This window comes from Metarhizium robertsii (genome assembly GCF_000187425.2).
Source record: "Metarhizium robertsii ARSEF 23 chromosome Unknown MAA_Scf_3, whole genome shotgun sequence".
Taxonomy (NCBI): domain Eukaryota; kingdom Fungi; phylum Ascomycota; class Sordariomycetes; order Hypocreales; family Clavicipitaceae; genus Metarhizium; species Metarhizium robertsii.
In genome coordinates, this window is record NW_011942171.1 from 2,779,027 (window position 1) to 2,794,536 (window position 15,510).

The 15,510-nt window shown below is 49.8% G+C and overlaps 6 protein-coding genes across 6 annotated transcripts; 2 read left to right on the forward strand and 4 right to left on the reverse strand.

The window, feature by feature from the left end:
• Positions 1-272: 272 nt before the first annotated feature.
• Positions 273-2,343, reverse strand: MAA_03575 (uncharacterized protein; the record flags this gene model as incomplete). Its single annotated transcript, XM_007821573.1, has 3 exons — positions 273-295; positions 345-1,341; positions 1,396-2,343. The coding sequence occupies 3 exons, from the start codon at positions 2,341-2,343 to the stop codon at positions 273-275; spliced, it is 1,968 nt and encodes a 655-aa protein (XP_007819764.1).
• Positions 2,344-3,177: 834 nt separating this feature from the next.
• Positions 3,178-4,978, forward strand: MAA_03574 (coatomer subunit delta; the record flags this gene model as incomplete). Its single annotated transcript, XM_007821572.1, has 5 exons — positions 3,178-3,180; positions 3,239-3,682; positions 3,767-3,960; positions 4,022-4,826; positions 4,889-4,978. The coding sequence occupies 5 exons, from the start codon at positions 3,178-3,180 to the stop codon at positions 4,976-4,978; spliced, it is 1,536 nt and encodes a 511-aa protein (XP_007819763.1).
• Positions 4,979-5,509: 531 nt separating this feature from the next.
• Positions 5,510-7,578, forward strand: MAA_03573 (anaphase-promoting complex component Cut20/Apc4; the record flags this gene model as incomplete). The annotated part of the gene is made up of 4 exons (XM_007821571.2): positions 5,510-5,741; positions 5,806-6,115; positions 6,179-6,758; positions 6,826-7,578. 4 exons carry the CDS (start codon positions 5,510-5,512, stop codon positions 7,576-7,578), a joined length of 1,875 nt encoding a protein of 624 aa, XP_007819762.2.
• Positions 7,579-8,328: 750 nt separating this feature from the next.
• On the reverse strand, positions 8,329-9,651 carry MAA_03572 (Gtr1/RagA G protein; the record flags this gene model as incomplete). The annotated part of the gene is made up of 3 exons (XM_007821570.1): positions 8,329-9,187; positions 9,244-9,345; positions 9,401-9,651. 3 exons carry the CDS (start codon positions 9,649-9,651, stop codon positions 8,329-8,331), a joined length of 1,212 nt encoding a protein of 403 aa, XP_007819761.1.
• Positions 9,652-11,954: 2,303 nt separating this feature from the next.
• Positions 11,955-13,144, reverse strand: MAA_03571 (MIF domain-containing protein; the record flags this gene model as incomplete). The annotated part of the gene is made up of 3 exons (XM_007821569.1): positions 11,955-12,167; positions 12,223-12,600; positions 12,656-13,144. 3 exons carry the CDS (start codon positions 13,142-13,144, stop codon positions 11,955-11,957), a joined length of 1,080 nt encoding a protein of 359 aa, XP_007819760.1.
• Positions 13,145-13,994: 850 nt separating this feature from the next.
• MAA_03570 (uncharacterized protein) lies at positions 13,995-14,733 on the reverse strand (the record flags this gene model as incomplete). Its single annotated transcript, XM_007821568.1, has 2 exons — positions 13,995-14,330; positions 14,404-14,733. 2 exons carry the CDS (start codon positions 14,731-14,733, stop codon positions 13,995-13,997), a joined length of 666 nt encoding a protein of 221 aa, XP_007819759.1.
• Positions 14,734-15,510: the final 777 nt, after the last annotated feature.

Genomic DNA, 15,510 nt, shown 5'->3' on the forward strand with positions numbered 1-15,510 from the left:
AAGTCTCTGTGTCTTACCTTTTTGAAATGAATTTTGGTTCCAACTAATCCGGCAGGCAAGTGAGTATAGGGGTATCATCTTTCTGGTTGCGCTGAAGATAATGTTGACATCTGTGTTCAATCCTTAAACAGATGACAATCGTATCTTAGTCAGACTGCATTATCAGTCCGCCATTTCAGGAGAAGGGGGGCCGTTTGATAATATATAGCTGTTGGGGGGGTTTGGGGGAAAGATGTTAGCATCACATGTGCGCTTTTTTTTCTCTCTGTTCACTAGGAACGTTGGCGCTTGACATCTACAGAATGGTTAACTCTGTCCGGCATTAGACGACCATATTAACTTACTTTGGTTATCGTCGACACCTAACCCATCGTCACCACGGGCTCGTTTTACAGCACCGGATGTCTCGTTTCCACCAACCTCGTCTTGCAGATGAGGCTCCGCTTCATCTCCCCAATGAATTTCCGCGAGATCATCTTGCTCAACGAGATCACCCACGGTGGTTTGGTCGATGATGGCATCGAGAGCCGCAAGTTCTACTGGCGTGGACGCCGCCTCCCCATCATCTTTCAAAGTCGTCGTAGTAGTACTGGCATCCGTGGCACCAAACTTTGCATTGGCGTCTCCGAGATCATCCTGTGTAGATTGCTCGACCGTCACGGCTAGGTTACTATCGGCCACTTCTAAGGGCTCGTCGAAATCCGGGTCAATCAGATCGCGAACCTCGTCTCCTGCATCTTGAGAATCGCCACCGAGTAGCTGGTCATCGTCCCCCTCACCATCTCCAACGTCGTCTTCTGGAGCGAGAGCGCCCGAGACCACAGCTTCATCAAAATGCGGGGATAGTTCTGCCAGTTCTTCCATCGCATTGCCATACTGAGGATCAGAATCTTCGAGCTCGTTGGCAGGTTCATCCTCTTCATAATCCTCTCCAATGCTTTCTTGTTGATCCGACAGTGAGTCTTCATCTACGAGCCGCTCCAAGTCTTTCTCGCCCGTTTCTCGGTCACTCAAAACGTCCCCAGCATCTTGTACCGCGCGGTCTTCACGAGAGCTGTCATCATGGTCCAACTGGCCACTCAAATTCTCGCCAGCTGAGATATCTCCGAGGCCAGCAGTGCGTGGTACGGCCGATTGGAACAGATGAATAACATCATCCAACCCCTTGCCTTCAGAAGCACTCTCAAGTAAAAAATCGAATCGTCTACCCACACTGGGTCTAGTGAAGAGATAGGTGTAAAGTGGCCGACTGCTTTCAGGGTCCCAGTTCTTAACCAAAGTTTCAAAAACCTCAAGGATTTGCCTCAAGCTGATGCTGCACAGAATTTCAGGAGGTGATGACTATGAGGTTGTCAGTTGTCAATGCTTCATATTTGGTTTAATGCCCATACTTACTTCTGCAAACTCTAGCCCAAGTTCGTCCACTTGAAATACAAGATCATCTTCAGGATGGAGTTCATTGGCCAGTTCTTGTCGCAAACCACTCAAGACTGAATCGAGAGTATGATCCAAAACTGAAAGCTGGGAAAAGAAGCCTTCTGAAGAGAGTGAGAAGAATGGAAATTCGTCACCCCTGTATTGCACTGTAATAGCCGGAACCCCATTCTCTTCGATATCAGAGTACTCTAGATCCAAGAGAAGATCTTGATCGACGTCATCCTGTAGGTCCCCATCGTCCCCCATTCCATCGCCAGCTGTTTCCAGTTGCTCAGAATAGGAATCGTCCGCTCTGGCGGCATCACCATCATATGGAGCAGAAGCAGCTTGATTCTCTGTTTCGGAAGTAGATAGCTCATTTGGAGACATGTATTCGCCATTGTCAGCTGTCGTTTCATGATCTCGCAAGCCCTCCTCCACCGGCTCGTCCCCCTGTTCCCAGCTTATTTCATGATCATCAGCTTTGTAGTCTGCCTCTCCAAGTCCCTGAGCCTTCTCGTCATGAACAACCTCTTCCAGCTGCCGCCGCTCCGGCGTAGCTCTTTTCTCATCACTATTTTCGATGGCTGCAGCTGTATCGCGGTGCGTAGGCTCGTCGAAATCATAGTCTATTTCATGGGACGCTTGTCGGTTCGCATCGTGTCCCTCATCTGTAGTCCCCAGCTCTAGTTTGGGACTTCCTGCCTCGTCTTGTTCGCCACCTTCAAAAAAGTCCACTTCATGTCGAGCGCCATCCTCATCTGGGGCTTCAAGGCTGACCTTCGCCGAAACGACGGTTTCGGCACCATACATCGCTTCTGTAGTTTCATTGTAGCCCAAGTGTTTCTCAGCATCACTGTCATAGTTGATTAAATCATCATCTAGGTGTCTGTCACGGCCAAACTGAGGTGCCGCGTTGACCTCCATTTCGGCCATGTGGACGGGACAGCCCGGCCTGTTCGCTATCCCCGGCTTGCGAGTGATTGCAAACGCTTCGCAGAGTTGAGAGAGGCCAGCGAATGGTCAAGAAACAATGTGAGCTACTGGCGATGTGCAGGCGTCTGGAGCTGGTCGACGATTCCTAATGGCGCCGTCGCTTGGCAGCCGAATGAAAGAACTTGACGTTGGATTAGGCTGCTTGCAGATTGTAATTAAATCGTTTGTCACAAATCCCGGTGCGAAACATTGGTTAAGTTGATATTAGGGTGACGAAGTGTCGTCGATAAAAGTATTTGCGCCGCTGGGATACGTTTTCTTCAGCAGTGTAGAACGTAAGTTGCAGTCACGACTTGATCACGGAAGCGGAATGAATGCAGCTGGGTACCTAGCAGCTGACTGAGGGAGATGGAGTGGATCTCTGCCCAAAGACAAAGAGCGGAAACAGAAGAAAATGAGTGGGAACACGCTGCCTAAGGCAGGATGGGTACGGAGTAGACAGAGGTACATATACCTACCTAGATATCTTAGGTACCTAGGAGCCCCTATTACATATGGTGGAGATGCCAGTACAGAGATTGGTGCGTAACGTATCGACAAACGCGCCGACCTCCCTTGCTTGCCCCTTCCCAGGCTGGTTCTGCCCCACCGTCAGCCAACGCACCTGACTTGATGACTTGCCGACTTGGGGACTGGGTGACTTGGGAATATTGGCCAGTTCGTGAGACGCCCGCCCGTTATTGTACCGGAGTGCCAGAAACAACCAGCCCGTCCAAGAATACAGCTAGCTCAACACTCCCAATTTGCCATATACGGATTGTCAAGATGGTGCGCGTCGCATTGTAAAGAACCCATGCTACCCCGTCCTTTTGCTAACCCCCTCCAGGTCGTTCTCGCGGCGTCAATCTGCACCCGCGGGGGGAAAGCTGTCCTTTCCCGCCAGTTTCGAGAGATGCCACGGTCGCGGATAGAAGCCCTCCTCGCCTCGTTCCCAAAACTGGCCGACAGCGGCACCCAGCACACTACCGTTGAGCAGGACAATGTTCGATTTGTCTACCAGCCGCTTGACGAGCTCTACATGGTGCTCATCACCAACAAGCAGTCCAACATTCTCCAGGACATCGACTCCCTGCACCTGTTCGCTCAGGTCGTTACCAGCGCATGTCGAACTCTTGATGAGAGAGAGATTGTCCGAAATGCCTACGAACTTCTCAGTGCCTTTGATGAGCTAGTTACGCTTGGGTACCGGGAAAACCTCACCATAAGCCAGATAAAGACCTTTTTGGAAATGGAAAGTCACGAGGAGCGCATCCAGGAGATCATTGCCAGAGTACGTCTGCCACCGCATCCGCCATTTGCCGCCATACCATGAATTTTTGTGGTCTATTGTCTTGCATGCTAATGCCATTGGCAGAACAAAGAGCTTGAGGCTGCCGAAGAGCGAAAGCGAAAGGCCAAGCAACTTGAGATGCAGCGCAAGGAGTCTGCCAGGGGTAACCGGGGAATGCCACGAACTCCAGTTTATCCAACCTACACCCCTCCTTCGAGGCCTAGCGGTGCCGATTCGTACGATTCATATGAGGCTGAAAAGAACAAGACGTTTAACAAGTTGGTTCAATCTCTAAGTTTGCTTTGCCTATGCGATCGTGCCCGACTAACCCATAATCAGGCCCCTCGCACCGAAAGGAAAGGGCATGCAGCTGGGCAAAAAGTCCAAAACCACGGACATGTTTGAGCGAGTTCGCGGCGACATGGGCGGCGAAATCGATGACACTCCCCTGGTAGCTCCCACGCCGGCTGCTGCTACCGAACCCGTCGAACCCCGGGTCTCATCGACTCTTGACCGCGATGCTGTCCATGTTACCATCTCCGAGTCAATTAGCGCCAACCTCTCCAGGGAAGGTGCTGTTAACACCTTGTCCATTAGCGGCGACCTTTCTCTTCGCATCTCCGATCCCAGCCTCACCAGGATTAAACTTGGCCTGCAGGCCGTCACATCTCACGGCGCACAATTCCGTACACATCCCAATGTGGACAAGAATTTATTCAATGGGTCCAAGACGATTCAAATGAGCAACACAGCACGTGGGTTTCCTGTCAACAACTCAGTTGCTGTCTTGCGATGGAGAGCCTCGCCAAAGGCGGACGACGCCAGCTCCTGCCCCATCACCTTTACTGTGTGGATTAACGACAATGGTGGCAAATACAATGTCACAGTCGAATATGAGCTTACCGGTGGCGATGCGCTGAGAGATGTCAGCGTTGTCATACCCTATTCAGGAAGCGAGCCTGTCGTGTCTAGCTTTGATGCGGCGTATGAGGTCTCTGGAGACATGTTGGAATGGAACATTGGCTCAGTTGACGACGAGAACCCCAACGGTGCTTTCGAATTCGAGGCTGAGAGCAGTGATGAGAACGATTTCTTCCCCATGACTGTGAGGTTCAGCAAGACGACACCATACATAGATGTTGATGTGAGTGTTCCCGAACAACATGGGAAAGTTGAGCAGCGAGGAAATGCTAACTAGATGCACAGGTTAAGAAGGTATCCCTGTTGGATGAGGATGAGGAGATTACATTCTCGAAAGAGGTGAAGTCCACCGCAGACAACTACTCTGTTGAGTAGATAGATATCAACGGAGTGAAGTGAGTCAAAGCTAGCTTTATATACGATGGCAAGGGGATTCGTAGTTTCTGAGCAGCGACATAGTACGTTGGGCAAGCAAGTGTAAAAGGTCAGTATTAGGCGGAATGGCGACACTATTGAAAAACAAAAGTCGGTTCAACAAATGTGTCGGGATGAACATGTGCGGTCTCGGATAATAGACAATGTTGAAAGGAATCAGAGGGAACAAAAATTAAAAGTCCACGTGTAGTAGAGTGCATACAATGGTGACGATGGGTATTGCGTCGGCTGGGCAAGTGACAAGAATGGTGGGGTTTGGTTCCTTCCTTCACTCAATGGCTCAAGCACAAGGTGGGCAACTCCAACTCTCGAACACCACCACGTCACAAGCCCGACGACGCGTTTCTATTTTTACCCAGACTTTGCACTCCACGCGCCAGCTGGTTGACACGATATCGAGGCTTCCTAGCTATGAGCTGTGTAACGAAAGAGCTGCCTTTGACTCGTTGAAAAGGCGCCTGGTCGGCCGTCATGGCTCAGCGGAAACAACTCTCACTCTACAGCGAGACTGAGCTCGAGTCCAAAGCCCCCGTGGGTTTCCCTTCAAGTTGTCCCACGCTAGACCTGTCCACCACGTGGGATGCTGCCGACAAAAACCTATTCATTTACAGACCTCCCTGTCAAGCTGTTTCTAAAATCCACCAAGCTGGGGCTCCAGGGACGCAATTGTCAGAAGTGGTCACCGTGACCTGGAAACCAGACGGTAACTACATTTCAGCAGCGTTGGGCCTACACTACACAGACGGTGGCTAATAGATTTCAATTAGGTCAATTTCTCGCAGTAGGATGGAGCGACGGAGTTGTCAGGCTTATGGGCTTGGAAACGAATAAAGCTGCTCATCACATCCCAGTGTGCGGAGGAACGGCCAACATCTCCCATATTGGCTGGGCAACCTGCAATGTCGCAAGTAAATCACCAGGAGACCTCTTGATACAATCAAAGGACGGTATACTCACAAATACAACGACTTCCGACGACAATTTGCCTCCTAATTTGCCCCAGGAGCTTACTTTCCTCGAGGTTGACACCGCCCTTCCCAAGATCAGTCCCTTGCCTACCAGTAGTGCTGGCGCAGAGTAAGTGACGGCCAGTCTCATTCTCTGAACAGAAGTGCACAATAGACTTACGACTGTCTGCAGTGATGATGCAACTGTATTCACGTTGCGGACAGGGATTGAATTCTTGTTTCAACCGCCGAAGCGGGAGGAATATGAGCAAGTGAACGTCATGATAGTTGGGACGGACGATGGCAAGCTGCAGCTAAACATTTACGATTCCTTTCTTATTGGGACATTTCCCAGTCCCGTATCAGAGTCGTTAAATACGTCGCCATACATGATTTCTCACGCTGCTCATCCTCGGCTATCAACACACGCTCTGGTCTTTGCACATACACAGACAGAGCCGGAATACCTCCACCTAGTCCCGATGGACCTGCCCTTCATTTCGTCATCCCCGATTAACTTGTGCCTGCTGGCTTCCAAGTTGACTACACTTCAGAAGCTGCTGCGATATATCAAACAAACCCAACTCCACATGCAAGTCGAATGGAAGAATACCCGAGAATTACCAAGCCGATTTCTGCGCAGCGTGCAAGGGGATCTAGAAAAGCTGCCAAGCGGTCCCCGAAGCATCGTTCCAGCATTGTACCACACTGTCGTCACCGGACATGCGTACGGGCCAGTGCGAGAATGGCTGATTGATAGTCTCGCAGAACGTGTAGGTGTCTTTCCGGCCTCCAACGTGAGGGAACTGAAACATGTCCTAATATCAATCCTTCCAACAGGGTCACAAGCGATGGGACAAAGCCGTCGTCTCCGGTCTCGAAAATCTCCGCAGCCTAGTCCACGAGAATTTCCTTCCGGCATTAGAGCGCTGTACCATTATTCTCAGCCGTCTACGTGGTTTGGCCCAATTCTACGACGACAGAGACGACATTGGATACTCGGTTACTCAAACCAGCAGACTTCTCGACATTATCGCTTGTCTGGGTCTAGTCGGCCACAAGATTCTATCCAATGTCATGGACGAACTGGAGCATTTCAACGCGTTTTCTACATGGTTGCGATTTCAGATTGATCGTCAAGCTTCATCTAGTACAACAGCAGATGAGCTCACCGAAAAAGAGGCAACTATGGACACGTCAAAGGTTCTCACGTACATTGAGAATTATCTCACCCATAGTCCACTAGATGTATACTTTGACCAAGTCTCCGAGGAAGACTGGCAGGCTGACTTCGATCATATCGAAGACGGTGTCGGCATATTGCCCATTCTTGACGCGCAATTGAAGAAACAAGAGTCAGGACAAGGATCCCGAAAAGCTCTCCAGCACGTAGACTTTCTGGTATCATACGTGACGACTTGCTCCAGTCGAATATTCAAGGACATAGCAGAAGCAACAAAGCGAAGCGTACGGTTTGGCAAGGCTGTCAAGCTGTCCATCGGGCAACCCATTGCACTAATGGACACCCTCATATGCCATACCAGCGGGAATGCAAGTTGCCCCGAACTTTCACTCTTGATTCCAAACAGGTAAACTAACTAGCATACAGGCAGGCAGGATATACACGGCGCTAGCATCAAAATCATACAGCGATAAAGGCAAGCACCCAGCGGTGGACATGGACAATAAATAAAACAAATCTCTAACTAAAGCAGTGCACATATTCCAATCCGGCGTCGACATCAAGAACGGCATTAGTAGCAGTTCTCAGACGACATCGGCATGCATTCGTCTCCCCAATAAAAAACTAGTCGACTTGAAGTTTTTAAATGGCGAGACATTGGCCTTGCTGTGTACTCAAACTGGTAATTGTACTAACTTTTTTTTTTTTTTGCATAACATCTTGGCACCTTCTAATTTCAACTAGATAACACTTCAATCGTCACCCTCGTCCCGCTCGAATCCGACCACCTCCAATACAAGGCATATGACTCATCTCCGGGTGATACACCAATTGTTGAACTAGCTGATTTACAAGAGTTTGCGATCCCCCCAGAATACGCCATGCGGCCTGTTCGAATGGAAGTCCATGACAAGACAGACCTTCGAGGAGAGCTGCCTGTGAGAATATGCCTGTTATCGAGTAACAGGACAACATGGCGGACTTTTACAATCCCGCATTGACGTCATTCCTTTGGACGGGGACTGATTAAACAGACGATCAATTAACCCGCTAAAAGCAATATGAAATACCCCTAGTTGTCGGCGTCATCTCCAATTATGAGTGATATATTTTGAGTTCATGACCTGACCGCACGTAAGAGTCTCTTGATTTCAGTGACGCTACTTCCGTGGTTTCGTAATGTTGAAGAACTCCGTCAACCCCTCTACGACTGCCTCAACATTCATATTGACCAGGGGCATTCTGTCATATGAATCATCTCTCATAATCGCAACCAGGGCCAGGTAACGATCCACTTCCCTCAACATAATGGGCTTATTGCTATCATGCAACACGAGACAACTCTCGGCCGTAGGACAGCCAATCTGCTCATCAAGTTTGGTATTCCACGGCTCTCCTTCCAATTTCTTGCGACTCTCGTCACTACGCTGCCATGTACCATATACCTCTGTGATATCAATAATAACATCAATATAGTCGCTGCAAATCTCATAACTTGCCATGTCAGCCGTTGCATTGTCAGTAGCAATATAAATCTTAGAAAGCACGTCGAAAAGATATGCTTTTTCAAAGCGACACGTTCGACAGAGATTGGTAAGCATGGACTCCAACGTCCCTAAGCGAGGGATGAGTTTCTGTATGACTTTGCTAAAGGCCTCGAAGATGGAATGGTTATAAATGGAAGTCAGGTGAAATGTAACTGGCGCATTTTCGAATCCGTGATCAGACAATTCATCTTGGATGCGGATGGTAATGTCGCGCTGGATATCAAGCTTATAGTCATCGGAAAGACCATCGACTTTGTGTATAAACACTTCGATATTGATGTTAGGATAGCCGCGTTGTAAAAAGAGAACAGTGGCGTTGAGGCGGGATACAGCTTCGAGATAGTCGTCTTGGGCATCGATCACCCATATTAGAGCGCCTATCTCACCAAAAATTGCATCCATATCGAAATTGGCGTTGTCGAAAACATCGATTTGTCCTGGAAAGTCCCAGACTTGGAAGTCCATGAAGGATCTAGCGATTTTGTCAACAGTGCAATGGAGCTAAAATAGACTTTTATGGTTTCTTACGCCATAGAGTCCTTCTGTATCCGTGCTGTCGACTCCAGAAACAGGGTCTCATTGGGAGGTAGTTTATGGAATACAACGCTCGAAATAGAGGATTTCCCACTCCTACAAAGTTGTGAATATGCTGATTACCGCCTCCACCGACACAAATAACACTCACCTTCTCTGACCCATCAATAGAAGCCTCGGCTTTCCCTTAGGAGCCAGAGCTATGGTGGATGCGCCGCGTCTAGCAACTGCCACACGTTTAGCAGCATCTTTGCTTTGCGCGCCAGTTGAGGACTGCATTTGAATACGTTGCAAGGTTAGTTCGGCTGGACTCATGATGCCAGAGGACGAACGAGCTGTCAAGTTCGTATCATCGCCCAACTCTGCGAGTAGAGTTTCGCGAAGAGGAGGGTTTAGCGTCATTGCAAAGTATGTACCAAAGCAAGTATTGCAGTATTGCTGAAAAAGAATAGGAAATAAAAAATGAAAAAATTACAAACTGAACGGCCACCGGTTAAGCCAGCGCTTGCTGATAATTTGGGTGCAGAGCAAGTGAACACGAAAATGGTTGGCCTCCCGAATATACTTAAAAAGACTCTCGCCATCGTCCACCATACGACCAAACAACAGTCAACACAACTCTTACAAAAGCGAGTGCCATGTCACAAAGCCAAAGGAATGTTGCTACCCAAAGTGCCAAGTCATATGGCTTTTCGTCGCTCAAGGCGACCGCCACAGTCTCACGAGAAGCGATAGACTCGGGATTATCTGAGATATGAGAGCGCTCCTGGGCCAAGGCAGCAGCAGAATATTGTCATATTGTCGTCTTCCATTAAGCGACATAAGCCACACCTCCCTGCCTTGTCCTAACCTGGATGCGCTTGCGACCAGGCGGATGGCGAGTCATTAGAACAGATCAGCATCAATGGAGCATGGACCCCGGAAGAAGCATGTCGTTGAGGCTCGGCCCAAGCCGCAACGCAACGTGGTCATTCCATGACACAGGTCTCCTTGCTATGGCCTTCGGATCGTCCTAGAACCCGACGAGAAAATGCATACGGAGCGATGCAGCTAAATTGCAACAGCATTAGCAGCCCACTGGTTGCATCACGCTAGCCCGACCACACGGTCCAAAAGAAAAACATCGTCGTGGCGTGGCCAGAAAGCGAAGATGCAAGCCAATTGTTCCGCTGTGTTACCCCTATCTAGCACGCCACTCGGCAGCTTGGAAATCGTATCAGGGATGAACGAATCTGACCAGTCCAGGACAGACGGAAGCCAGATTCGAATATTTAGCTGTTGCCGAGCTTGCGAAACCAATGGTAATTTTCCTCTCTGCACACTTGGTAGAAAGAAGGCAGCCAGTGGTTTGCACCAATGCGAATAGAGACAACAAACAAAAACATCTCAGCATGCCAGCCACTCACCTCCATTCTGGACAGGCAGTGCTCCCAATGGTTAAAAGATGGCCTCTGGGCTCTCCGGAGACGATAGCAGGCGCAGGGTCACCGCGACCTATGAAAGAGTCGATGGTGTCTGCAAGCCCAGAAGATTTTTCAGCTTTAACAGAGTCCTTTGAGTGCGATGTGACCAGGGGTCATCGAAGGTCAAGCTGAAGCTCAAGCGAGGTTGAAATGATGAACGCCAGGGCCGAGAGAAGGACGAGTACGCAAACAAGTACTCTGCATCGAGTTGTCAAATCCACAAAAATTGGCCGCTGTTTGGTTTTTGAGCACTCGGACGCGTTGCTAAATCGAATTTCTTTGTGGGTGAGATGGCGATGGTTGGTGGTGCACCCTGAGGCCTCGTCGATAAAGAAAGCGGCATGGGACTCAAGGCCGTCGAAGTGATGGAGCTTGGAGGATGGAATCTGCCATTGGACGGTTGAGGTTTGAATGTTTGGGGTAAGGCAGTTAGCTGACGCTGGCTTCCTGTTGGCAGGAGGCAGGTCCCTGTGGATGAGTAGCTCCTGCCGGTTTCCGCTTTCCGCAGGCGGTCAATTGTGGGCCGGCAATGAAACACGAGCACCAGGCAGGTGCAGGAAGGACCAGCCCTGGAGCCAATATGGGCTGCATATTGGAAGCCAACCGCCTGGTTGACATAAGTCTGATTGAACATCAACACACCTTGACTTCAGGACCGATGCAGGAAACGCCTATCCATGGCATTTTTGAGCCTACATACCCGCTCAATCGTGGCAAAACGCATGCGGCCAGCCACTAAAAAGGAAAAATGGCTACTCCGTACATGCAAAGGTATCAATTGCATATTACGGAGTACCATTGCATCTATTCTTGCCTTGTCAACTGCCGTGTGATCAATCGCCGACTCTCCCATGCCTCCTCTCATTAGCCATCATGAGACCATGAAAGAATGAAGCCATGAGAGAAAACAGCTTCTCTGCCCCATTGGAACTTGCAATGCGGTGCTGAGAATTAGCTACAATGCACGCCTCCACCACCACTACCAAAGAAATTGACAGCTCCTCCTGCTCACCAGCGCGATCTACGCCGTATCGAATCTGCCACGTTTCTGCCAATGGGGCGCCGCCAGCCAGCAAAGAAGGGCCATGTCACTCCATGGTCTGGACTGCCCGAGGTTTGTTACACTTGTTCATTGAACCGTGGAAAAGGTCTGGTTGTGCTCACCACCTTTAGATCGTCGCTACCCTAAGCGCTTGAAAGGGGAAAAAAAAGGAGACTGAACAGTCATCTCCCACCAAGTCATTAGCTCATTTCTACTTCTTTTTGTGATCTCATGAACAGGCTGTGCATAAAACTCTTCCGTTTCTTGCTTGTTTTCATCTCCGGTGAAATCATCATGTCAACACTGGCCGTTGGAACCGCTGTAGGTGGTATGGCATCAACAGGAGGCACCGTTTTATCTTGTCGCTGAGACAGCATGGATGTCATCGATGCGGGTTTCCGCAAAGTAAGCGACTAGACAAATCAGACACTCGGAATCAGCTCCGAAAACACGCAGCAGGATGCTTACCTTGGATCTTCGCCCCTCTCCATTTCTGTCGTCATGGCCTTGCAAACCTTGCCCAACCGACGCTCCCTTTGCTGCGGCTCCGCCGTTTGCTGAACATTCCTCGACAATAGGCACAAATAGGACGAGGCCGCGTGTTGGGGTAACCCTGAGAGCTTGCTGAAGATGGGATTGGAATAACGCTGCATTTCGTCTGTTCGTATCGGCCTTGACTTGATCTGCCAATGCAGTAATCGTCATGATGTATGCTGGCTCGAATGAGCCACCGAAGAGCAGACACATCCCATGCTGTAAAGATATGGCGATTGAGCTTATAGGGCGACTGTACCGGATCGACAAATGATGTGTGAGTTCATTCATGAAGAGATACTCGTTGGTAATCTAAAAAACATTGTTAGCATTGTACTGTCTGGCGGCAGAAAATGGCGATGCATACCACAACATTAGTCTTGACCTCGACGGAGAGGAGTGATTCACTTCGAAAGATAAAATCACGCCGCAAGCCAGTAGATTTGCTATGGGCTGGCCTCCCTGAGTTCGGGGCGGGAGGTTTTGCCAGGTTTGGCTTTGGCGGAGCGCTGCCGGAATCATGACCAACATTATGCCGTCTATTGTCGGATGTTCTCACTTCTCCCTCCAGTACCGGTTCCAAACTAGACCGTCGTATGTGTTGACAGTCCCGTCTATCAGTGTAGGCAAGCTTGGGAGATGGGGTGCGCCGAGACGGCTCATACATCATAGGGGTCGGCACATAGAGCCCATCTGCAGCTGGAAACGACACTCTTCGAGAGATTGGAGATGAGATGTCTGCCATTTCCGAAGTGATTTTCTCAATACTCAATACGTCGAAAAAGAAAAGAAATAATGGCAGCACATCGTCGGAGATGACCTGTCTCTGCTCTATACTCGATGGACGCCAGTCCATGGTTCTGGTGCACTTTTCTGCTCCTGGAGGGGGTTCGTCACACAAGACCTCGCGGTTGTGAACAATGCTGAGTAACATTAAAGGCTTGAAGGATGTGACAGTCCTCCGAAGAATTTCTGGGACATTTTAAAGTTCTCTCAGGATAACACGAAACAGCACGAGGCACGAACACTGAGGAATCTGCCAGTTGCTCCATCACTCAGAACGGCTGTGGCAGCTGTTTGAAAGTGCATGTCGCCCAAATAAGAGGACCGGAAGCAAGGTGTAGTAGACGTGAACTTGTGATGGCCACCATAACGGAATGAAAAGCTATACATGCGAATGAAGAGAGGCCATAAGCTGAGGCTTGCCCCATGTGATTTTCATCCGCTGTACATGACACAAAAGACGTGGGAACCTGGATGGGGAATAGAAACAACAACTGTTTACGAGATGACTCGCATTACTCTCATGTCGTGACACTGCTGCTGAAACATGTATGTGCCACGAGGTACCGTCTAATCTTGCATACGAAGTTGCATGGGATCGAAGTGATGATGTTGGCTGTTCTACTTGGGAGGTGCAAAACTACCTAGGTATACTGACTTTCAATTTTTTGAGCGCTAGAAATCATTCATTACGTTGCCAAAACATTCAACTCAATCCTACTTGAGAAATGTGCAGAAGGAAAAAAACACGCCTAACAATACCGGTGCATCCTCCGACGTGGCCTCGGACGCTTTATTCCCGCTCCCAAAAAGAACTCTCCAACAGATGAAATCATCTCTCCCGAGGGTACCGCAGCACTAAGGCGGCAAGAAGAAAAGCAAAAGACGTTATCCTTGGTCGCACAACGTAGTTTCTTGGTAAGTTACGAGGAAGCCGAGCCGTCCCGCAGGTGTAAACTAACTTCCACCTTCTTCTCCATAACTACCTGGAAGCAAGCCGTCACCAAGATGAGCAACTCCAGAGGCACGAGAAGCACAGCCAGTGCAAGGGAAGTCTGGCTCTCTCTGCACAAAGTGCCAAAATAGGGACGAGTGCTCATGGGTACACTTTTCCAGCGACAAGTCCAACTCTGGAATGAGTCGACCGTCGTGGAGGCGTTGATGGCGTAGAAGAAGACCATGGCGACGAGGGAAGCGATGAAAGCAACGACAGGCGCCGTGAGGCTGACCGCAGAATGAGCCATTATTCTACCTCGAACCTGTAGAGAAGTCGTGTTAGAGAATTCTGGCAGCCACCTTTGAGGTTTTTCACTCGTGATGGTGGCAACTCACAAACTCGTTCTTGCTCGCAACCAAGGAGACCACATTCATAGCCGTCACTATCGCACTACCGGCAACTAGCGAAGTGGTCGGTCTGATGTCAAGGTTCTCTGGCCAAAGGGACAACAAAAAGTCGGCTGGCAGATGTGTGGCATTGTATACAGACAGAGTGTCTGCGGAGAGGCCCAGGATGGCAATGCCAGCAGCCAGCGCCAGGCCAGTCAAGCCAGTACGAAGACTATGAATGAGCTTGACCTTTTGGACTCGGGAATGAGACTGAATCTCGTTGGAATCGACCTCAAAGTCTGAGGATGACAGCTCGTTTTTGAGGCTCGACGACATGTTTTCTGGAATGGAGGAACGAAACGGTCCGTCAGAGATGGAAGAAACAAGGAAAATGAAATACCGAAAAAGCAAAGAAAGAAAACAGAAAATAGAAGAGAGTGGTGAAAACCAGCAAGATTGGAAGTCTGGTGTTGTCTACAAGGAGCAAGGGCAGTCGACGGGTGTTATAGATATCGGACAATGTTCCATTGCCGCTGGACTTGATCGCACACTCCTGCTACTGCTGGCATCTCTCATTATTCAGACCAATTGGATGCCCGTCTCGCTGGCCGCGGCCCTGACCGCCATGCAGGATAACCGCGCTCGACACGGAGGCGGCTCAAGGCGAGCACGAGATGGCTGACCGAGGTGGAAGCTGCTTGGTATGGGATTGGCCAGAGGGCGGATCAAGGTGCGAGGATTGACGCATCTGAAGTGTGCCATGGCGCTTACACCAGGTCAGCGGCCAATCATGAGGCGATGCCAAGGTCGCTTTCAAGGGCAAGCGCCGGGCGGGACCAGGGGCCAAATCATTGTTGGTTGATGCATTTGATCTGGTTGATACATGGACGAGGTGAAAACGAGGTGCACTGTGCTGTGGCCGGCGCGCAAGCAGTGGTTCTGGTCCAACGTAGCCAGAAGTTGGCGTTCACCTCGCTCGGACAAGGAGTCGAGTCTCGTGCTGTGAAAGTCGACGAGAGCGGCTCTCCGATGCTCATCTTTCACAATTTCCAACAAGGACAAGACAACGCTATACCAAGATTAGCACGAGGTTCAGTGCTTGACGAGCACGTC